This window comes from Cephus cinctus, unplaced genomic scaffold (assembly GCF_000341935.2).
Source record: "Cephus cinctus unplaced genomic scaffold, Ccin1 Ccin1_scaffold0114, whole genome shotgun sequence".
Taxonomy (NCBI): Eukaryota; Metazoa; Arthropoda; class Insecta; order Hymenoptera; family Cephidae; genus Cephus; species Cephus cinctus.
The window spans coordinates 197,758-219,111 of NW_014332849.1; the positions used below are offsets into that span (position 1 = coordinate 197,758).

General features: G+C 33.8%; 6 protein-coding genes across 19 annotated transcripts in view; 3 read left to right on the forward strand and 3 right to left on the reverse strand.

Annotated features, from left to right (window-relative positions):
• The window catches only part of LOC107274811 (multidrug resistance-associated protein 4), an 11,001-nt gene extending 5,727 nt beyond the window's left edge, over window positions 1-5,274 (reverse strand). Inside the window, exons 1-10 of the mRNA XM_015754345.2 lie at window positions 5,170-5,274; window positions 4,999-5,078; window positions 3,219-3,329; window positions 3,005-3,139; window positions 2,707-2,911; window positions 2,385-2,610; window positions 2,099-2,255; window positions 1,467-1,716; window positions 716-907; window positions 317-603 (exon numbers count right to left, since the gene is read on the reverse strand). Coding sequence (XP_015609831.1) covers window positions 317-603; window positions 716-907; window positions 1,467-1,716; window positions 2,099-2,255; window positions 2,385-2,610; window positions 2,707-2,911; window positions 3,005-3,139; window positions 3,219-3,329; window positions 4,999-5,078; window positions 5,170-5,202 — 1,676 coding nt within the window. The 5' untranslated portion in view covers window positions 5,203-5,274. The remainder of the gene's footprint in view (window positions 1-316; window positions 604-715; window positions 908-1,466; window positions 1,717-2,098; window positions 2,256-2,384; window positions 2,611-2,706; window positions 2,912-3,004; window positions 3,140-3,218; window positions 3,330-4,998; window positions 5,079-5,169) is intronic.
• A 100-nt stretch (window positions 5,275-5,374) lies between these two features.
• Window positions 5,375-10,851, forward strand: LOC107274812 (zinc finger protein Dzip1). 5 transcript variants are annotated; one of them, XM_015754348.2, is made up of 8 exons: window positions 5,375-5,444; window positions 6,352-6,677; window positions 6,753-7,105; window positions 7,350-9,050; window positions 9,122-9,311; window positions 9,376-10,039; window positions 10,096-10,219; window positions 10,290-10,851. In XM_015754348.2, the coding sequence occupies exons 2-8, from the start codon at window positions 6,557-6,559 to the stop codon at window positions 10,599-10,601; spliced, it is 3,465 nt and encodes a 1,154-aa protein (XP_015609834.1). In that variant the 5' UTR covers window positions 5,375-5,444; window positions 6,352-6,556; the 3' UTR covers window positions 10,602-10,851. The 5 variants fall into 5 exon arrangements, with proteins under 5 accessions (XP_015609834.1, XP_015609833.1, XP_024947858.1 ...); XM_015754347.2 differs by lacking the exon at window positions 5,375-5,444 and adding an exon at window positions 5,521-5,895; XM_025092090.1 differs by lacking the exon at window positions 5,375-5,444 and adding an exon at window positions 5,522-5,895 and having other exon boundaries at window positions 6,840-7,105.
• A 50-nt stretch (window positions 10,852-10,901) lies between these two features.
• Window positions 10,902-14,534, forward strand: LOC107274813 (zinc finger protein 2). Of its 2 annotated transcripts, XM_015754351.2 has the most exons (5): window positions 10,902-12,563; window positions 12,650-13,104; window positions 13,171-13,358; window positions 13,427-13,646; window positions 14,354-14,534. In XM_015754351.2, exons 1-5 carry the CDS (start codon window positions 11,459-11,461, stop codon window positions 14,360-14,362), a joined length of 1,977 nt encoding a protein of 658 aa, XP_015609837.1. In that variant the 5' UTR covers window positions 10,902-11,458; the 3' UTR covers window positions 14,363-14,534. The 2 variants fall into 2 exon arrangements, with proteins under 2 accessions (XP_015609837.1, XP_015609836.1); XM_015754350.2 differs by lacking the exon at window positions 14,354-14,534 and having other exon boundaries at window positions 13,427-14,347.
• Window positions 14,535-14,564: 30 nt separating this feature from the next.
• LOC107274789 lies at window positions 14,565-18,309 on the reverse strand. Its single transcript, XM_015754304.2, has 13 exons — window positions 18,247-18,309; window positions 18,001-18,186; window positions 17,647-17,934; window positions 17,290-17,588; window positions 17,027-17,231; window positions 16,753-16,956; window positions 16,473-16,688; window positions 16,254-16,410; window positions 15,890-16,182; window positions 15,387-15,806; window positions 15,187-15,306; window positions 14,948-15,114; window positions 14,565-14,717 (listed from the first exon to the last, which is right to left on the reverse strand). The coding sequence occupies exons 1-13, from the start codon at window positions 18,307-18,309 to the stop codon at window positions 14,582-14,584; spliced, it is 2,754 nt and encodes a 917-aa protein (XP_015609790.1). The 3' UTR covers window positions 14,565-14,581.
• A 132-nt stretch (window positions 18,310-18,441) lies between these two features.
• LOC107274818 (diamine acetyltransferase 2) lies at window positions 18,442-19,915 on the reverse strand. 3 transcript variants are annotated; one of them, XM_015754364.2, is made up of 5 exons: window positions 19,531-19,911; window positions 19,343-19,394; window positions 19,183-19,234; window positions 18,779-18,984; window positions 18,442-18,703 (listed from the first exon to the last, which is right to left on the reverse strand). In XM_015754364.2, exons 2-5 carry the CDS (start codon window positions 19,364-19,366, stop codon window positions 18,536-18,538), a joined length of 450 nt encoding a protein of 149 aa, XP_015609850.1. In that variant the 5' UTR covers window positions 19,367-19,394; window positions 19,531-19,911; the 3' UTR covers window positions 18,442-18,535. The 3 variants fall into 3 exon arrangements, with proteins under 3 accessions (XP_015609850.1, XP_015609849.1, XP_015609848.1); XM_015754363.2 differs by lacking the exon at window positions 19,343-19,394 and having other exon boundaries at window positions 19,531-19,915; XM_015754362.2 differs by lacking the exon at window positions 19,183-19,234 and having other exon boundaries at window positions 19,531-19,909.
• A 350-nt stretch (window positions 19,916-20,265) lies between these two features.
• Window positions 20,266-21,354, forward strand: part of LOC107274820 — a 4,223-nt gene continuing 3,134 nt past the window's right edge. For 2 of the 7 annotated variants that reach the window (XM_025079692.1, XM_015754366.2), the window contains exons 1-2: window positions 20,266-20,970; window positions 21,098-21,307. Coding sequence is in view for 5 of the 7 variants with exons in the window: in XM_015754366.2 (XP_015609852.1) it covers window positions 21,232-21,307 (76 nt within the window). In the remaining 2 variants the exon portion in view is untranslated. Of the gene's footprint in view, window positions 21,308-21,354 lie in introns of all 7 variants that reach the window. The other 5 variants (XM_015754367.2, XM_025079693.1, XM_025079690.1 and 2 more) reach the window with 4 other exon arrangements.

Sequence of the window (21,354 nt, forward strand, 5' to 3'; positions counted from 1 at the left end):
ATGCACGAACGACGGGTGGACGGCCGAAGGTAACGTAGGTTGGTTCTCGAAGATAGTCGTTCTCATATGTTTTGCTATGGGTGTCGGGTCAAAAGTTAAGTTTAAAGAATTACGTTACAACTGTTATGTAAAGAATTAATGTTATAGAATGCTGACTAATTTTTACTGTTACTCATTCGCACGCTATTTCTAGTCTGTGTATGAATGTCAATGATGATCTTACGGGCATGATCAAGTGGTGGATTTTTGAGTAACCACGCAGGACTACAATATATATGATTGAATAAATTTTTTAAAAAAGTAGCTCTGATCGTACCTGGCTAAATTAATTCGAGCACGTTGTCCACCGCTTAGAGAATTACCTCGATCTCCTACGAACGTTTTATCACCCTGAGGGAACTGTTCAAAGTCTTTGACAAGAGCACAGACTTCTGTTACTTTTTTATATTTGTCTTTGTCGTATGGTAAGCCAAAGAGGATGTTATTCCTCACCGTGCCTAAAAATAGCCATGCTTCCTGACTAGCATATGAAACAATACCCCCTGCAATAACCTTTCCTTGGGATGGTTGTAGTTCCCCAAGCATCAATTGAAGGAAAGAACTCTGCAACCGAATAAAACAAGTAATAGGACATATTTTTAATTGTTATATATGCAGATACTACTTGTACAATATTTTTTAATTATTTATTTTCAAGTCCTTCTTGCATATTTACCTTGCCAGATCCAACTGGTCCCACTATCGCACAAAGTTTTCCCGGTGGAATTTTTAAGTTTACTTTGTGAAGGGTATTCGAGATTGATTTTTCCGTCCAGGAAGCCGTGACATCTTTCACTGTCACTCCGACTTTTTCATTGGAAGGTTGTGATGTTAATGAAGGCACATTTTCATCCAACATTAAAAAATCCTTCAAACAAAGTATCAGATATTCTTATTAGTTTAATAGAAGAGTCTTATTTGTTTAGAACACTACTATAAATTCAGTCCACAACTGTTACTTTGGTATGTCATAAATATTACAAGGCACAATAATCAGTTAAACAGTATTACTAAGAGTAAAAGTCATGTTTACACAGTTGTAAATACAGAGTGAATAAATTTTAGTATTTGCCCAGTAGATATGTTAATAAGAAAGTTTGAAGTCTTTTGCCTATACCATCCCAATAAGAAGTTACTCAATTTAAGAAATCAGCATTATATACACTTACGGACTACGGATGACTACGGATGTTTTGAAAATAATTTATATTAATCTATTAAACAATAAAGCTTGTTATCATTAACAAGTTATGAATATGGCAGTAAAGAGATTATTCTCTATTTTTAGTCAGAATCGATTTCATTAAATGTCCAGTACAATCGATTGGCAGAAATAGTACTCTAGAAATTAACTGAGTGACGCACGAGTTACTGAAGTGTGGTTCATATAACTATAATCAATTGGTGTATAGACAAGTCAAACTTACTTGTAATCGCTTGATAGAAACTAAGGCTTCGGCACTTGATGATACTGCCAGAGGATAAAAAATAGCCATAGTTGCTTGAAGAATATTGAAGTATTGTGCAATTGAGAAGGCCTTATCAGCTGATATAACGTTACCCATTAGAGCGTATGTCATTAGGGTAAAAAAAAGTGTAGTTCGTTCCGTGAACACAAAAGTTGCGAGATTGAAACCTTTTAAGTAAGAATTCAAAGTGAGAACCTTGACTTCATATCTGGAAGAAATAAATAAGATACATAAAAATTATAAACATTTGGAGTGAACTCAAACAAAAAAATATTTGTTTTCCTCCGTTAAGAATTTCTATGCTGATTATAATCAGCTTGGCATATTTAAGCCTGATCGTTATCATCCTATTTTTTTAATCAATAAAATTCTACTCATATTAAATTTGCAATGTTATGTAATACCTTTAAGCTTTAACTGCATATAAAATTTAGAGTTTCCCAGTGGCCCAACAAAGGCCAAGTGCAGATTAATATCTTTAACATGACGTATAGTTTCAAATGCATTCTGTGGTTATCATAGTCATATCATGACACACGTAACTAATAATTAATGCAAACTTCTAGATCAATGAATGTATCAATACCTACATTCTAGCCATTGACACAAGCTTCTCAAACGGTTTCTCCCAGGTGTACATTTTAATAACCTGAATTCCACCAATAATTTCACTCATTAGCCGGACTCTTTCATCTGTTCTGAGAGCAATTTTTAATCGAAGCTTTGAGGTCCACTTGCTCATATAGCCTATAGAACAATTGTATTATTGTAAGGTGATAGTTGTGTTAATAGCATAGAAAACGATATGGGGAGAGAATAAGAATAAGTTCGACAGGAATAATGGTCGTAATTATTATTAAGCGACACAATGCTGACCTTGTACTGGAATTGTTTGACAAGTGATCAAAACTAATCCGGCTAGAGCAGCAATGCCCACACTTTGCCATATAAAAAAGCCAATTAACATTGCTTGAATTGGCATTATCCAAATATAATGAAGAAACATGAACAGATTATCGAACCTAGCTACGTCATTTGATAACAAATTTATTACTTGTCCTCCAGCTGTTCTACCGACAGCCGATGTTGATAGACGTAGAATCTAAATAGAAAATAGAAATGTAAATGAAATATTACGTGGATCTATGCAATGCTGATTATTTGTATTTAATATCAATCAAAATCAGATATCACTCACTTTTCTATAAATTAATGAAGAACACGCCACACGAACTCTCATACCGATTAATAATTGTCCCATATTACAATGGTGAGACACAAAGGTATATATTATTGCCAGTACTATGACAATAGTGGCATAAGTGTATGCTCTTTGGGGGGTAGAGTCTGACCCAGGCGTAAAATGTGATATTAAAAGACTCAAAGCATGAGGCTGTACTACTCTGCAATTAATATGATTGATTATTGTATTAAGTGAAGTTTGAAGATAATCATATAGGATGACAGTTATAAGAAACTTAAAGAGCAATTAGTACCTTATTACACAAGATAATAATAAAATCCATCCTCCATAGTACATGTATGACCAAATGAAAGTCTTGATAAGTGCATTGAGTAGTTTTGGATTCCGCTTTTTCTCTTCTGCATTTTTCAGCTCTTCATTCCAATTTCTGTAACAGGGTCAACCAAATGTCATTTCTGTTTGATAAAGTATCACGATATAAGATACAGTATTACATCAGTACTGACCGTTCTAATTTATTTCCAAGACGTTCGCTGTGGTCCCTTGGTAGTGCATTGTAAAGATTTTTCACCTCCAAATCATGATTCCTTCCATAAGAAAAGAGAGGCTTTAACCACCTTATATGAAAAAACAAATTTATGATTGAAGAGTTATTACTTGATACAATTAGTCCTTTATGTATTTAATTATTATTACAATATAGAGTTCCACTATGTCATTATACAATCTAGTATCACTTAAAAAACTGAATGACTTGCAATTAATAAGATTGCTTGACCAAAATAAATTTACTTCAAGCTCTGGTTCAAATAAAGTGATGACTCATAAAATGAAACAGAAATTATATAAATTATCTCAACTTGATCCTGTTTACAGATCTGTGTCATGTGGCTATTGATTAACTTAAACTAATGAATTGACAAAAGGGATATATATATATATATATATATATATATATATATATATATATATATATATATATATATATATATATATATATATATATATATATATATATATATATATATATATATATATATATATATATATATATATATATATATATATATATATATATATATATATATATATATATATATATAATTTATATCAAACTTATTAGTCTGGACCATTATGAGACAATTTCTTAGTAGAAATTATAAAAGAGCAAAGCCTTGTAAAAATATTTAAAGATTAAAACATATTTATTCTTAAACCTAATATAATACAGACAATTTATAGTCACAGATAATAAGTCTTTAAACAATAAAAAATGAGTTAGACAAATTCTACAGTGTGCCTTATAATTCTTCAGCAAATAACAAGGCTCCATTAACAGTCTCTGATATCTATTATGATAGTAAAATCTACAAGAGTGAATAAAATACTTTATTTGTTTCACTGTTTACAGAGCTTAAGGATGAACCTTACTCGATTTTTAAACAGCCAAATTTATCACACGGATAATAAAAATCGGTAGAAATCGTGAGTCGAAAAGATTTTGAATCCGAAAAATTTGCAATCGAATCCTTTCGATAGAATCTAACAAATCTAATAAGCATAAGATTCACCCGAACCAGATTTTATCGAAAAATTTCGATCAATGCAGTCATTAATTATGTTCATATATATTTTATCCATTATGTAAAGATTAATTAGGAAATTGGACGAAGGCCGACACGTTCTCGGAAGGCTTCGATTGAGATTGATTGGGATCAATTGCTCGACTGAAAAACTTTTCAATCACGAGATTGTTCCGTACAGCGATTCTTAGCGTTTTCCCTTGTTCATGTGATGCATGTTGTGTCAAAATCGATTATGGTTTCTCTTAAGAAAACTTCTAGAAGCATCAAGTGCTAAGATCTGTATTATGTCCTGATAATAAGATTTCCATAAATCACCATAAATATGGAACATTTGTTAAAACCTCGAATGTATATGAATATACACGAACAAAAATGGATATTGGTTATATACTGGTATATACAAAGAACAAAAGAAGGATAACAATGAGAGCAATGAATGATATACTCAGTTTGATAATACATATATGATTATTATTTAATAACATAGGCATATCATAAACAGCTTATAGTATGCAACATAAAAGCATTAGAGAGATATGCAAAAAAAAGACTTCCATAAAGTATCTAAATAATGGGAAACTATATCTTAAGATTACAAAATTCTTTTCCACAATGGTTTTATAAATTAACTTTGAAACAACGAGCTTCAAAAGTATAGTGACTGAACGTGACGTAATATAAGTTGAACAAAGGTTCTCACCAGAATATCAATCTGCTAAAAGGATTAGCATCGTTTATGGGATTCGGGTTATTGAACTTTTTGCTACTGTCCATCTTCAGCTACGGTGCGTCATACAGAAAAGAATATAATTTATTTTTTTTTAACAGAGGTGTAAAACTACAGTTACACTAGCATTTTATGCGAATTAACCTCAACTCCACCACCGCCAGCGTGAACCCTCATACACAACACTCGGCAACCTTAGCAAGACTGACCAAGCCTGACCATTATAGGCTGGTAGCACTGTGTAGAAAAATCGAAATTTGTAAAGTGGCGGGGGTAATGGCACGTGTCGTTGTAACAGAGATCTCATTGGTCAAAAGAAACGCTATCATATCGTTTCCGCCAATCAGCATTCAATAACTAAGATCCTAATCACTGATGATCATCTGGAGTCTGTTCTTTTATCTTTTACAATAAGTGGTGTAAGTGAAAATGATTTGTTATGAATATTGTAAATCTTATAAATCATTAGGTTTGTTCCTCGTTACCTAAACTTTCTTCACTTTTCAAAAATGCAAGTTCTCATTGGTTACTTTAAAATATCATTCAACAGGAATTTGCACTTTTCGAAAAGTGCAGAAAGTTAGGTAACGAGAAAAAAACTACGTCATCGTGACTTATTATTTATGTGGTCAACTTACTGTAAACTGAGGACATCTTCCCAGTACACCCAAAGTACCCGTTACATATCGGTAATGTGACAATTTATTACTCAGGGACATAATACTTATGTACACAAGTTGTTTTTTATCAGTACTATACTCTTGAGAATGAAATTCGAGCATTATCGATATATACAGACAAAATCGTGTCTCTTTCGTAATGTATCTGATAAGCATTAGCAAGGATAAAATCGTGATTGCACAATTTGAAGTAAGACTTTAAATTAAGCGTATAAAAAATTCACTCGGGTATGGTTGTGTCTCAATCGATTGTATGTAGTTTAATAGAGACTGGTAGAGACACATAGTTTAGTAGAGATTGATAGAATATATCCGAAAGTAGTTAATACGTAATAATGATAAATTTAATTGTAATTAAAGAAATTCAATATTCCTTCGCTTACAATATGTCATCAATAGAAAGGTTTTTAGTATTTATATCTTTTCGTTATTTTCAGTACTCGAAAATGTTGAAGCACTATATGCATTTATTAGGAATCATTGCTCATAATAAATTATAATTAATTAAACTTATTATCGACCACTCACCGGTTAGAATGATTTCAAATTCAATAGTCTCATTTTTATGAATTTTGACATATCGTTTTTAGAAAATAGGCATCTTATTGGTTGGTATAAAATTGTCCAATTCAATTTGTCTGTACAGATCGTGTCAAAAGGTGTTTGACATTTCCAGCTGTCACAGGAAAAAGCAAATGGCGTAACTGATTGTTTACATCAGCGTAGATAAAATAGTAAAAACATGCTTGTCATCCTTATATAATATTTCTGCAGGAGCATGTAATCAGATGGTGTATAATTGATCTTGTAATAGTAGAGTAATAATTTTATACTATTTAAAAAAAATAAGTATGGCTTTTTCATTTAGAGCTGGCACCAATTGGTGTCATGATTTTCCAAAACTTGCTAGAGAATCAGGATTTTATTTTAACATGCACAGAAGTCGAGTCCGCGTTGACTGGAATCGAATAAGTATTTATCACGAAATTTTATTTATAAAGATTTTTTATATCTAAAAGAATTCTAATCGCAGTGAATTTCTTTTAGGTTCTATTGATATTGATAGAGTCATCCGAGAGAGAGATTTTTCAACTGTCGATGAGAATGTTAATAATGTTGTTGATTACTGTTTAGAAAGTGAATATGACGTGAAGATTTTGGATCCAAATTTTGTGAAACTCTTTCGTATAGCGCAGCTGGCAGTAGAGTATTTATTGTACTGCAAACAGTATTTGGATCATAGCGTTGTTATCTTAAAGGACGAGCTAAGATCAAAACTGGAGGATAATGCAAAACTAAAGAAAGATAACCTCTCTTTGGAGGAAACTGTTAAAGATTTACGAGAGAAGCTAAGAATCATTGAGACTAAAATTGGTGATTCACATGGAGAACTTCACAAAGTATTTATTTTCTGTTCTTTCATTACTTTGTACTAAGTCAATTACTTTTTGTAATAATTAGCATGGTACTAGAGCCATTATCTTGAATTGTGTGGTGTAAGCTATTATTCAAAGTAGGGTTTATCCTAATGATATTCCAAGTTGCATAATAAGTGCTGTCTCATTTTGTTAACGTAGTTCCTGTAGTGTTGATATGTAAAATAGACATTTTTATTTTCTAATGATATTTGAAATTTCTGTCTAGTGTCCACACTGTACAAAAACATTTATTTCTGCGATTTTTGTGGCGGCACATATTGCACGTCGCCATCCGAACTTAGCAGAGCCGAATATCACCAGTTCACCAGTACATGAGCAATATCGAATGGAAACAGAGAAACTGCATAATGAAATAAAAACTCTTAAAGAGAGGCTTAACCAGACTGAAAGAGTTATCAGATATGAATCTGATAAGAGTTTAGAGGGTCTCAGAGCTGAACGCGAGGAAAGAATGAGAATCACAAAAAATGAATTGCAGACAGAAGACAGGGAACGTGATATAAGATTAGAGGAGCAACATAGAAGATATCAAGATGAGATAAGCAGTCTGAAAAGTATGCTCTTCAATGAGATCCAAAGTTTGAAGCAAAAGGATAGAAACTTTACTCCGATGAGAAACTATGAAGATGAATTCTCCAACAATCATATTAAGGAATTGGTTCGACAACAGGAGAAAGAAATTCAAAGGTTGCGTGACCAACTCCAAGAACGTTTAACTCCAGACGTGGAGAATGTACAAGATAAACTCCAGGCTCAGGAGCACTATTGGACATCTAAATTACAGCATTTGGAAACTCGTCATCGAGAAGATATTGCAAATCTATTATCCCAGTTAAAATTAACTCAGGATACAGCTCATCATATCAGGGAAGAATACGAGAAAAAAGTGGATGAATTGGAGAAACTTTCTAAGAGTCAGTCACAGATACTTTCAGTCCAGGGGGAACAGTTAAATAATATTTCTCGGGAGATTCAAGATGCTCATAGGACTCAACAAGGATTGGATAAAGCAGAAAAAGATCGGGATCAGAAATTCAATAAACAGAGGATAAGATACAGTAACAGTATCAGAGAGCGAAAAAAATCTCTGATAGATACTGATGTAGTTTTGGAGAACCTGGAGACTCCTTCTAGTCAAGATTCCCAAGGGAAGAAGGTTCCCCGGATCTCACGGAAACAGTTTTTACAGGATGACTCAAACCTTATAAAGAAATATGAGAATTCTGATATGGAGTCTGGAAATGATCGCAGTCAAAGGATATCGGACAGTGTGGGTAGATCTCGAAATATTGTCGAGGACCTAGACTTGAATTCTATAAGGTCAAGTCGGCATGAGACGGTCTCTCAGCACAGTCCTAATAGAATTAGTTATAGAGAAGATATTGTTGAAACGTTTAGAGCTAATGATGACAAGCATCAGATGCATAAACATAATAGAAATACTTCCTTGGCTCGGTTGAGCAACAACGGCAACAATTTGAAAGCAGAGCAGATAAGTATGAAGGAATATGAATCAAAAAAGGAAAAGCTGGACAGGGTACCTTTGGAGAAGTCCATGCAGGATGAGAAAAAATGGAAAAGCTCCACAAGTGAATCAAGTGAAAGTCGACCTGAGAGTGAAGAAGATTCAGAATCTGAAGCAACGGAATCGGAAACTAATTCGGAAAGTAACTCTCAGAGCGGAAGTTCTGAAGAGAGTTTTGTTGGAGAAACTCTTGGAAAAAATTGTACAAATGACGCACAAGAACGCGCTCTGTTATTACCAGAAGTGCGTGAAAACATATTAGGCTTATTCCAAAGTAAATTAAGGGATTTAGGAATTGATCCTGAATGGAATGGAATTCCTAGAGCTACGTACAAACAGAAAATGGACATCGTAAAACATCATCAAAGTATAAACGCCAAGGTAAATCAACAACGGTATAATAAATCTCATAAAAATAAATGAATAAAATTGGCTATAATTTTTCTTTACAGAAATTCACCAAATATGAACAAATTAAACATAAAATCGTTCAGGAACTTACGCAGAGACTTACAATCAAGAAAAAGAAATCAAAAAATATTGAAACATCAAAAAAATCACCGTTAAATAAATTAATGAACAACGTGAAGACAAAAGCGATGAATGCATTGAATTATCAAAGAGATGGCAGAAAAAACGAAGGTACTAAAATAATATGATATTAAATTAATGGTAGTATAAAATATATATATAAATCCTTTTACAGATACTCGAGTACCAGTTTTGAAGTCGCATATTAATTCTACACGGGAGACAATGTCAAGGCAAAAAGGCCGTCTAGACTTATTGCCAAGAAAAATGAAAGACACAGACATACGTAATATCGAACAACAAAGGGTTCGTGACTCATCTCAGTCGTCAAGAATTTTGGAAAATATCTCTTCCGCATCTGATCGTGGAACAGTATTAACATCCAGAACGAAAGTTATGCAAAGTTTTAGGGAAAGTCCTTCCAAAGATGGAAAACCAATATCGCGCTCTTACGAAAGTGTCAAAGAATTTTTGAAAGAATCTAAAAATTCGAAAACCCCTTTCGAATTAACAGGTATTAAAGTGACTTCAACGCCCAATAAACATTTAGTGAACATGATGCAAGAATCTTACGCAACGAATACAGATGAATCTGATAGTAAAATATTGGGAGATGAAAAGGCGAGAAGTTTACCAGTTTCGCCAAAAGGAAACAAGAGTGTTTTAAAATCAGCAACTGGTTCGGTAGGCAGCCTTGTTAAAAAAAAAGTTATTTTTGATTTGGAAAAAGAAATTCCAGAGAAGGATGAAGTGAGGAAGAAATCGTTGGGCAAATTATTTCCTGAATATGATGTAGAAAAAAGAGATATTGATGAGGATGAGGATTGGAATATTTCTAGGTATATATAACGATCAAAAAATTCAAAAGCAGTGTGTACAATTAATAAATTTTCAGCATCTCGGATGAAAAGGATCAGACACCTCTTGAATCTTCAGCAAAAATTTCGGAACAACGTATCCTTCTGAAATCGCATCAGAGTGAAAAAATTGCCCAGATATCAAAGAAAATTGAAGAGCAAGTAAGTGATTCTTTGTTTTTTAATTAAAATTATAATCAATTATCTTTCTAATAAGACCAATTATTTTCAGTTAAGTTTGTCAAGACGAAAACCAGTGGGAGCAATAGAAGCCATGCTTTCAACGAAAGCAAAATTAGAAGAATCAAAGGATAATAATCAATATTTAAGTTCTATGAATGTAGCTAGTTTAATTTTGGAAAGTCCTGCTGTTCGCTCACCAGGAAGATTTGGAAATAGAAATGAAAAATCAGCACCACAGCCAGCACCAAGAGCAGGAAAAAGTGCAGAATCACTTTCGTTGACATTGGAAAATAATAAATTATCCAAATCACAAGATTCCGATCTTGAATCTGATATAGAAGAATTATTACAAATGGACTAAGAAATGGGATGCTTAATGCACAGAGTACAAACTTTTTGAAAAATAATTGTAGTCATAAAATTACAAACTCTTGTGCCTTTGCATTGCAGCTGTTCTTGTCTTGGTATATAATGAGTAAAATAGAGAAAACTCCACACAAATATTTATACTTATATAAGTTTTATTTTTGTATTACAACATATGTAGTATGGTAATATCAACAGTATATACGTGCATTTCTGTTGTCAAATAAAAAAATTATTTAAAAGTGTACAACTTTTATTTTGCTACAGTGCTTGGCGCATGACACTACGTACAAGAAGAAAATGGAAGCTGTTGCAATATGGCGGAATGGGAGGAATTTATTCCGTTGGAGGAACTTTCAACCTGGTGTATCTGAGAAAGAAAGAGATTTTCCGATCCTTGAAGATTCGCCGTCTTAAAGGGAAGTGATATAACTGAGATAATGCACGATGGAGAAAAATATAAATGAGCTCAAGTAAACTGTGAAAGTATGAGGAGGCTAGTGTGTTTTGACAAGCCAGGGCTGTACAAAATTGAGATTATTAAGAAATATTAAGATCCAAGTCTCTCACGGTTGTATTTTTCATACAATAATTTACATGTTCCTTTAAACAAATTCGTAACAATTAATGGATTAAAAAAGGAAATTAAATGTTTTCAAAAAGTACTGTTGCACTGCCCCATGAGAAAGGTACAATAGGACATGTATCACTTTTATTGTTAAAGATTTATAAAAATCGTATTAAAGAAGAAAGTACAAAGGATGGATTTCTAAGCATTAGCCTAAGGTTATCAAAAAATATTTAAGTTGAATTAGTATCATGATACTATTACTATAGGTTAAGGTGAACATAATGACTACGCCCAAGCTGATTTGCCTTGTATGTGAGTTAAATCTGGAAGATACCAGCTGTACAAATGTCTTCTATACGTCTATGCCACGAAATGGAGAATTATTAGCAAGTTTTGTGCAGCGTGTTTTGCAGTCCACTGAGTCTGGTCTACGTAGCTCATATGTCTGTTCAAGATGCCATCATCTATTCCAGATGCTGGAACAAGCACAATGGACTGTCGCAAATATCCGCTGTGAAATACTCAAAGTGTATAATTCTGACAGTGAGAAGAAACTTCAAAGTAATTCTTCGTGTGAAGAAATCGTCACCCAAGATAAAATCTTTCTGGAGAGTTTGGTGGAAGATAAATTAGACATTAATGCAACATTACATAGTGAACCGAATGTATCAGATCTCAGCACATTTACTCAGGAACCCCAGCAAACTTCAGAACAACATGTAGCTATTGTAGATGATCAATTGATAAAAGAAAGCGAAGAGACTTTTGCAAGAGTCATCAATGAATCTTCATTGCAAAAACATTTACAAGACACATTAATTCTAACACATGAAATACAGAATAGTAATTCTGATAAACTAAAGAGACTGAATACTGATAATAATAAGAAGTCCATTGAGAAAGAGTTTCTGAATAACAATCATACAAATTCTTTTGATTCGAAAGAAGATGACTTTCACACGTTTAAGGAATCGTCGAATCTATTAATTGATAAAAAATCTATTTTAAGTCGTCATGAGAAAATGGCTCTTTATAACAAACAGTGTAGAACTTGTAGTAGATTATTTAAATCAGCCACCGATCTCAAGATTCATATAATAAAACACGGTGGTTCTCGTCCATATTATTGTGAAAAGTGTAGGGAGCGCTTTGAAAGCATCTCCTTGGCAAATATTCATGCCATGGACATCCATGTAAACGAGAAGGATATTATCGTGATCGCGACAGAACCATGCCAAGGAGAAACAATAGATTTTACTCAGGACGATTGTATCTTCCCTGAAGAAGTGTTACGCATGTCAGAAATGGAGGAACAAGATGACTTTGAGTGGAAGGAATCTAGCGAATCTTTAACAGAAGTCAAAGAAAATGCAGAGAGTCTAAAACGTATGTAATAACAAAACTTACAATATTTTCAAGAGATCTTAATTTATCTGTGCAACTTAAAACAAGCTTCTATTGAATATTGTCAGGTAATGATAGTACTCTCGACCAGGAGTCTGCTAAACAGAGGTCTGAATATCGCAAAGCATCTCGGAAGTCTGGCAGGATTTCTAAATACAGTTTAAAACCTTTAAATCATCTGTGTCCTACCTGTGGAAAAAAATGGAGAACCTCAGCTGAGTTAAAAACTCATATGAAATCCCACTCTAGCCTAAGGCCATACATGTGTGAAAAATGTGGTCAAGCGTATAAACACCGTCACGCACTTGAAATCCACGTGGGGATGCATAACGGTATCAATCCTTTTCAGTGTAGCTTCTGTAACAAGTGTTTCACTCAGAAGGGCGCCCTGATGAGACACTTACCAATTCATACTGGAGAAACACCATACCAGTGTGAATTATGTGGGAAAAGATTTGTGCATCACACGTCATACAACATGCATGCTTTATCACATACTGGACAAAAATCGTATAGATGTCACGTAAGGAAATCATAGTTTTATAAATAATTAAGTTATATTATCTATTGTTTGATATTTCTTTTACAGGTTTGTGATCTTTCCTTACTATCCACATCACATCTGAAACGTCATATGCGAGTTCACACCGGTGAAAAACCATACAGTTGTTCTTTATGCGGAAAACGTTTTGCGGAACGGTACAATCTATTCGCTCATCAGAAGATACACGACCCTGCAGAGATAACAGCCAAGGAGGCTAAAAAGATGCAGTATAAGTAAGAGGCGCCACGGCTTACTTTGAAGAAGAGTTTAGAAGCTGGATTAAGTCCTACGGATATTCCAGGTGTGAATTGTGTTCAGCACAATTTGACAAAAGGCAAAAGCTTCAAGATCATGCGAAGCTACATACGAAGAGTGACAGTGACGTCGAGCGGATTGATACCCACAAGATACTGGAGCTGACGAGATTTTATACGGGTCAGAATCAGGAATCCATGAAGGAAGGAGGAGACTGGTCTCAGGATTGTTACTCAAAGGCAGAAAGGATCCCTGTTCTTGCCAAGGTAAATCAAAATCACGTTCCTTTAACTCAAATCGGTACTAATTCATATAATCTAGCGGTTGACAATCATAGAACCTTGTTGGGTATTGAATATGATAGGAATTTGTTAGAAAATATCTCCACCGCGAATCAAGTTCCTACGGGGAGCACAGAAATTTGATACAAACTTTTTTGCCATAATATTATAGCAAAGAAAAAGGATTAAAAGTGAATACACGTTTAACTTATTGCCGAACTCTTTCGGTTCAGTTATTTTTGATGTGGTTATTCATACGAGACATGTCTTGAGCGTGGATATTTGGACATTCGAACGACTTTTGTCTCGAAAATTTGTGTGACTGGTTCATGTAAAAAAGGGAGAAGATAGAACGCGATAAGGGGATATAAGATGTTTTATTTCACGCATATTTTTGTAAAATTTTCTCTCAAATTTTGCGTGAAACTTAAAAGAAAATCTTACATCTCTTCGATCGTGTTCAATCCCCCGCCTTTTTTCTGAATCACACATTCAACCACGAAGCTCGTCAACGTGTTTAGAATGCTTGAGATACGTTTAATGTGAATAGCCAAGATATTATTTTAAATATAAATAAAATGTTCCTCAGGTTATAGTTATAAGTACGTTAAGTAATCACGATTTTTCACGAAAATTTGTTTAAATCTTTGAAAACTGATTAAAAATAAAGGTATGAATTTAATTCATTTTAGAAGACGTAAGACAATGTTAACTTATAGTTCATACTCTGCAGTAATGAAATAATTAATTACTGGTACGTATTTTCTATTTACGTATCTCTAAGAATTTGAGTATATTTTCTTAACAAACAAAATCGATTTGTATAATGGATTGTTTATAAGTTGTTTAATAATAAACAATTGAAATATGAAATACAAGAAATATATTTCAACTGTAGCCGGCTTTAAAAGATAATCCACTCAAAAATGGGATTCCATATTGAAAAAGAAATCTTTCTCCTGCAGAGTCATTTGGGCATCCATTACTTCATTCGAAGATGTCAGACCATAGGATGTGCTCAAAGTTTTCTGTTGCATCTTTCCCGTGGATAATTGCCTTGAACGCAAAATATAATCTCAACAATGGAATCAATAACTTCGTAGTACATTCAGACTCCCCCGGTTAACGCTATCCTGTTCAATTCTGCCTCATTATAACGCGCCTTTGTAAGTATTATATTACCTGTATCCCGGTTAAAACTCTTTTGTTTAACGCGCTATATTCTAAGAGAGTATCCTGACCGTTAACCGGGTCTTACTGTACTTAAGTACGTAATTAGTACATACTCTTGGAATTGATTTGTTATCAAAGTTATTTTGTTGTTGATTAACTCCTGTGGTAACTTGTCACTTGTGAAGTCATATCTTGGCTTTCGGAGAGGATGATTTATATAGACTTCATAAATAAAATCCATCAGGGAGTTGAAGGCGTTTTTAAAATCATCCACAAATAACTAATCAAATAATTAACGTTACTTCAAATACCCATACGATAGTGAATACAAAGGACAATAGCAACTACGTACAACTAGAGAATAAAATCCAGGATTATTTAAGTGGTGATCAATGTACATTCTTCTTGAGGCTATAACAACTTTCACAAATTCATCTTTTAAATTGTCTGGGTGATCCACTTTCTTCCTAGGCTGAATATATAGATTAATCAGACATAAATTTTACGTTTGAGTTATATTTAAAGAATAATTTTTTTTCTTTGAATATTTACTGCATGTGGAATGGATTCTTCACTCGAATCCTCATCAAGCTCTTCAATTGGTACAAATTCAGCATCTTCGAATTTCATTTGACTCCGTCTTAACAATACTTTTTCACGTTGCTTTTTGCGTTTTGAATCTTCATCTTCTATTATTATATTGGATTTCTCATCCAGAAGAACCTTCAATTCTGAATACTTTTGAAATTGTTCCTCCGATGTTTGGACTGGGCCAACAGTATGTGTTATATCGTCTTGTTGTTCACCCCTAAACGTAATATGTTTCTTCTCTTCCAATTCTAATTGACTTCTAGTTACTGTTACTTTTGGTAATAATGTTTGACTCTCCAGTATAATATCTGTTGCGGTAGCTCCAGTGCCTTGTGGTCTTACCCATATACCATATGTTGGTAGATCAAGGTCTTCAATAACCTTTACAATGAAAGGAAAAGTATGTTAAATTAGTCGACATTAGTTAAAGCAGTAGAAGATTTTCATAAAAATTATTTTCTCACATCATTTACTATCTCAGTAATGAAGTCCATTTTACTCAGACTAGATTCCACACTATCAATACCAACTCTACCGCCTATTTTAACAGCAAGAAGATTCTCCACGCTATCCTTCATCCACGTGAATATTTCAAATTTGTCTTTTATCCATTGACGATGTAAATCCTCATCTTTTGTAAGAACCATTACCATTTTCGTATTTGCATAGCGACTCTCCATTTGTATTGTGGCAAAGAGATCCATTTGCGTTATACCAATTTTCTTCTCAGAAGCGACCAAGGCTATTTCATTAATATCTGCAGAATTGTTAGAATTCTATACTTTAACTCTCTTCGAATTGTAAAACATTATTATATTTTATACTTACGAAATCCATAACTATGTCCCAATAATTCTTGAATTGCAAGGAATTCTCCTCTGCGTACCATTTCATTAAAATCTTCACGTTTTACAAAGTGAAAACATTCCATATCTTCTTCACAGTCTGGACCATCGCGGGTCGTGTGATTTCTACAGAATCTGACCTGTCATTAACTTCTCGTATATTTATGATCAACAATGCTTTTATAAATCATCTAGTTATTACCCTCTTGGGAAGAGCGTTCGCTATTGTCTTAGCCAGTAATGTTTTCTTCACTGTCGATGGTCCACTCAGAATTATTATAGGTGGACTAACCTCATCGTAAGGACTAACATGCATATCAATTTTTGGTATATTCAGTTGTTCAAGTAAGACTAATTTTGTTACGTTGCGAGCAGATATCAGCTCAACTGATGGTGCAAACATCTCTGCAGCAGAAACCTGAAGAGTATGGAGAACTCAAGAAAACAATCTTTGATAACATTTATTGATTGATTACTGATACCTTTTCAGTAATGGAAACACCAGCACCATCCACATACATAACACTGGGCATTGTGAATAAAAGTACGTCTCTATAATTTGGCCACTTTGTACATGGATTACCTCTGAGATCAACCTCATAAACAAAACTTTTCAAATGAGAAACTTCCATAAGGTCAGCTATCTTGTTATACTTCAAATCTATAAGACGTAGACCATATGCGCCCTGGAAATATATTGTTTTAATTTTTCTTATTCTTATTTTTGATCTAATACTAAATATCAAAGAGAATAACTTTAAAGAATTCTAATGTCATAATCTTATTGTGCCCCATTATCAAGGTACGAAGATTTGGTAATGTCTTTATTCCATCCTCTGGATCCCGTGACACAAAACTGCTTATACAATTGTATTCCAGATTCAATTCCTGTATATTCATCTTATCTAAATTTTCTACTACCTCAATAAGATTGTAAGACAAATTCAGATAGTGAAGATGCCTGTAATCGAAGTAACGCTTGACATTGTCTTATGCAAGAAAAAATAGTATGTGCTCACTTTAGATTTTGTAATCCTGTTATATTCTCAATGGCATTATGAGAGAGATCGAGCCTGACTATACTCCAAAATTCGCTGAGGTCATCTATTACTGTTATGTCATTATGAGATAGGTTGACATAGGTCAGGTACCACGGTGGCGAAAATCGCAAAACATTTTGAAGTCTATTATGTGATACATTAAGATACATAAGATAAGGAATATCACTGAGTGCTGTTATGTCTGTAAGATTGTTGTAAGATAAATCCAAGTATTGGATATAACGATGATAACGGAGAATAGAAATATCCCTTAGATTCTGCTGAAAGAAAAACTTGACGATGATAAATAAATAATTGTCATTAAAGAATCTTTACCATTGTTTTTAACTGGCATTTACTCAAAACGTACAATCCATTTTCAGGAGATTTGCTTAAAAATGTTGAACATGCACCAACTACTCTATCGGAGAGGATTCCTGTGTATTCTGAGAAACTCAATTCAAAATCTTGAATGGTTTTGACTTTTATTACAGGAGCATTATCATCATCCCAAAGTCTCATATGTAAAGCGAAACCACCCCATTTACTGTCTATTATCGTTTGTCGTTTATCATATTCAATTTTGCAGGAACTCCAACTGTAGTTCTCTAATGAGGATGTGGACTAGGAGAAATACGAAATCAGGATATAAACTGTGTATTATGGTTGCAAGTTCTGTAACTAGAGTACTTCATTAAAACTTGATGTGAAAGAGATGCTGGAATTTTCTGATGAACTTGATAGCAAATCATATATTCCAAAATCTATTGCATCAATCGAGTAGTTTTCTGTTCCATATTCTCGCTTCTCTGTACTAATGATCTCATTATTTATTGGTATCGTGCTTTCTCTGCTGGATCCAAACAACAGGAGGTCCTGTCATTCCGAAAATAATTAGAATCGAACTTTGTGCTTTACTTAAAACCACCCTTTTACCTGATCTTTATATTTCAGAGTACTACTCCTAGAATTATTTATTGAAACAGAATTCTTTTCCATTTCTTAAATTGCACAATCAAACACAAAACCAATTCGTTGCACTATTTACTTCAAAATTAAGTAAACAAATGAGCGTTAGATGAAAGTATAATAATAGAACGCTAAAGGAAAACAAGATTCAAATATCAATTCTTCAATTTCAATATGCATCTCTTTTATTTGTACGCGATTAGTACAATTTACAAGCACATCCGTATATTAATTTTTGTTAATGAAGTCTCTATAGTTATTTCACAGCAGCCAGTTTCTTAAGGGCTACGTTTTCTAAAGAGAAATGATGCCATCCGTCTTTTTCGGTCAAGTCAACAGCTCCCATACTTTTGTAGAATTCTCGTGCGGGATTCCAATTCAGGACGGCGAAATCCAGCCTGCAGCAATTGCTATCCGCAGCTTTCTACACAAAAAAAAATACAACGTGGAATTAATAATAAAAATTTTTTTTTAAATATATATGTATACCAAAATTTACCTTGACAACTGTTTTAAAGAGGCTACTACCTACGTGCTTCTTGCGAAATTCAGGTAAGACATACAAGTCTTCCAGATACATTGCTTTACCGTTCCAGGTTGAGTACGTATAATAATACACAGTATATCCAATTATTCTCTCAGATGCTGTGGCCACATAGCAATAGAATAATGGCCGATCAGAATTGAATCCATCTTCCTCAAGAGCTGTAACGTGAACGTGAAATATTTGATAATAATGAAGTAGCAGTTATTACAATTTGTAGTGTATGTTTCACTTCCTTTAGTGGTTTAAAATGTAATATAACTAAGGCGTGCCTTAATATAAAGCTGGTATATGACGAACGAATTTAAAATAGGTAAATTAAAAAAGGGATTCATAAATTACGACTGACAGCAACTTACTTTCATACTTTAATTTAGCGCCGTTCGACTTGCCCGAACTTTCTGCCAATTTCTGCAAAGACATTACGAAATTTTGGCAATGTGACAGTGCCTGATGTTCAAATCAGAATTTTCATATAAATATTAAAAAAAAAAGATTTGAAAATAAAAAGCACCTCACCTTTAGCATCAATTTTTGGGCCATCCGGCATTTTTTCAAAATCTGCTAATTCCTGAAATAACGTAACGCAAACGAAAATAAACGGATAAACGAAAATATCTAAAGCTCTATCGCGGGGGTTAGAAAGAAACTGTACATTGTGTTTTACGATACATATACCCAGTGTCTTCTTATTATACTAATTTTACCTGTATTAAATCACGGATCGCCTTGCAATCTTCTCGTTTAGCTTCGCGAATTTGTATACCTTCCATTCTTTTAATTTTTCTAGAGCTTTGGCTCAAGCACTTTCGTTGCTTACGTAATATAATGATTAAAATAATAATGACTTTATCAAATGGTTCGCTCGGTAAATATTTAGGAGCGACTATCACGCTTCTATATAAGGAAAATGATTTTATCTGAAGTCGGACTCTAAAATGATTGTTGGCGACTGGTTACTCTTATACTTGTTGATCAAATATAATATGTAGTTTGACTTTGAAAATACGGAGAAGGAAGAGTAAAAGAACAAAAGTAACAGTGAAGAAGATTTTATGTTGCAAAAGAAGGAGCTTAGGTACGTACGTACAGAAACGTAGAGAATAGTAACACTTAATCTAAATTTAGACGGCAATGGATAAATAGTCATGTTTCTCTATGATAACGTCATTTTGTGGGCTATGTCGATTTACAGATAAATTGAACTTTTATCAGTGGATGGAAGAATAACTATAATATATATTAGTTTTATTACTGTTAAACAATTGATTGTTATACAGTACGATTAATTATATATTAATATTTATACCTATATTAAAAAAACGTCAACAATGTATCGACTGCCGAGATTCGACAGCTTCAAACTGAATTTTGAATTAGTTTCGATTTCTACCGTTAGTGGGTGTTGACGTCGCTTCCTGTTCGATCTCCCATCGCTTCCTACTAAACAGTCATAAATTGCGCGGCGTGGAGTGTGACGGTGGTTTTGTATCGTGCGCTTAATACAAGTAAAAAAAGTTATATTTCGCGTAAGATATTGTCGTCGTAACAATATAAATAGTCGCGAACATGACCGACATTGACGCGAAAGTGAACATGTCTCTCGGTAAGTGGGAAAAGTCCGGAAAACGTAGAAATTATGCGGATAGTCCTACGTGAGCGTACGGCTGCGTTTGTTCCTTTTGCTCGACACAAAATGGCTCCCATTTACAGCACGGCCATGTTAATGTATATTTGAGCATCTGTAGAGAGCTCGGGAACAGAAAAGTAATAGCCCTCCGACAGCGAGTCGAGTTAAAAAAATAATGCGTTTGTGTAATAAAGTATCTATCGCAGATCGAATACTCTTCTCAGAGTAACTTAGCTCGAAATATTTATTGCTCAAGGAAGACCACCTCTGTGCAAAGCGTGCCATACTCGCACCATGACTCACTCTCCTCTATAAAGGAAATGAAATGGCCAACTTTCCATTGCGTGGGACGCTGAAATTTGAGAAGCCTGGTTTATTACTGATAGAACATGGTACATGTTCGCTATTGCTGTTAATGGGGTTTTCCATGAGGCACTGGTTCTTCTGTAATAACGAGGATAAGTGATCCTTATACAACAATTTCCTGGGATCCTGGAGTTCAGCAATCCTCTTTATTGTACGTGGAGTCTATATGCTGCGGAAGATTTCAATCGACCATCCTTTACTTCAACTGCTATGTTTCGTCATTGGGCATGACAAAGAAGCAAGCTAATGCTGGTTTTTTTTCATGATGGCCTACATAGAAGATCTACCTACTGCAAAGGCTGGGAATATTGGGTTCTTGTTGACTACTTGCAAGCCTAATGCATCCTATTATAAACCATGCTGCATATTTACCAATATTATACATTGAGTAAATATAACAGATCTGAGAGTGATGAATGATGCAATAATGTCTATAGTGAAATTGGCTGAATGCCAAGCACTTTGGAGATTTGAAGAAACTAGTTATGGTGAAGCATACTAAATGGCATATTTCATTAAATCAGGGTATTGGGGG

Excerpts from the sequence above, each read along its gene's own strand:
- LOC107274812 (XM_015754348.2), top strand. The coding sequence starts at position 6,557 with ATGGCTTTTTCATTTAGAGCTGGCACCAATTGGTGTCATGATTTTCCA. Across the intron at positions 6,678-6,752 it reads CGTTGACTGGAATCGAATAA|GTTCTATTGATATTGATAGA; the intron begins GTATTTATCACG and ends AATTTCTTTTAG. Across the intron at positions 10,040-10,095 it reads GAGGATTGGAATATTTCTAG|CATCTCGGATGAAAAGGATC; the intron begins GTATATATAACG and ends ATAAATTTTCAG.
- LOC107274813 (XM_015754350.2), top strand. The coding sequence starts at position 11,459 with ATGACTACGCCCAAGCTGATTTGCCTTGTATGTGAGTTAAATCTGGAA. Across the intron at positions 13,105-13,170 it reads AAAAATCGTATAGATGTCAC|GTTTGTGATCTTTCCTTACT; the intron begins GTAAGGAAATCA and ends TTTCTTTTACAG. Across the intron at positions 13,359-13,426 it reads GCTAAAAAGATGCAGTATAA|GTGTGAATTGTGTTCAGCAC; the intron begins GTAAGAGGCGCC and ends CGGATATTCCAG.
- LOC107274789 (XM_015754304.2), bottom strand. The coding sequence starts at position 18,309 with ATGGAAAAGAATTCTGTTTCAATAAATAATTCTAGGAGTAGTACTCTG. Across the intron at positions 18,187-18,246 it reads CTCTGAAATATAAAGATCAG|GACCTCCTGTTGTTTGGATC; the intron begins GTAAAAGGGTGG and ends TCGGAATGACAG. Across the intron at positions 15,307-15,386 it reads AAGAATCCATTCCACATGCA|CCTAGGAAGAAAGTGGATCA; the intron begins GTAAATATTCAA and ends CTATATATTCAG.
- LOC107274818 (XM_015754363.2), bottom strand. The coding sequence starts at position 19,596 with ATGGAAGGTATACAAATTCGCGAAGCTAAACGAGAAGATTGCAAGGCG. Across the intron at positions 18,985-19,182 it reads CGCTAAATTAAAGTATGAAA|CTCTTGAGGAAGATGGATTC; the intron begins GTAAGTTGCTGT and ends TTCACGTTACAG. Across the intron at positions 18,704-18,778 it reads TCTTTAAAACAGTTGTCAAG|AAAGCTGCGGATAGCAATTG; the intron begins GTAAATTTTGGT and ends TTTTTTGTGTAG.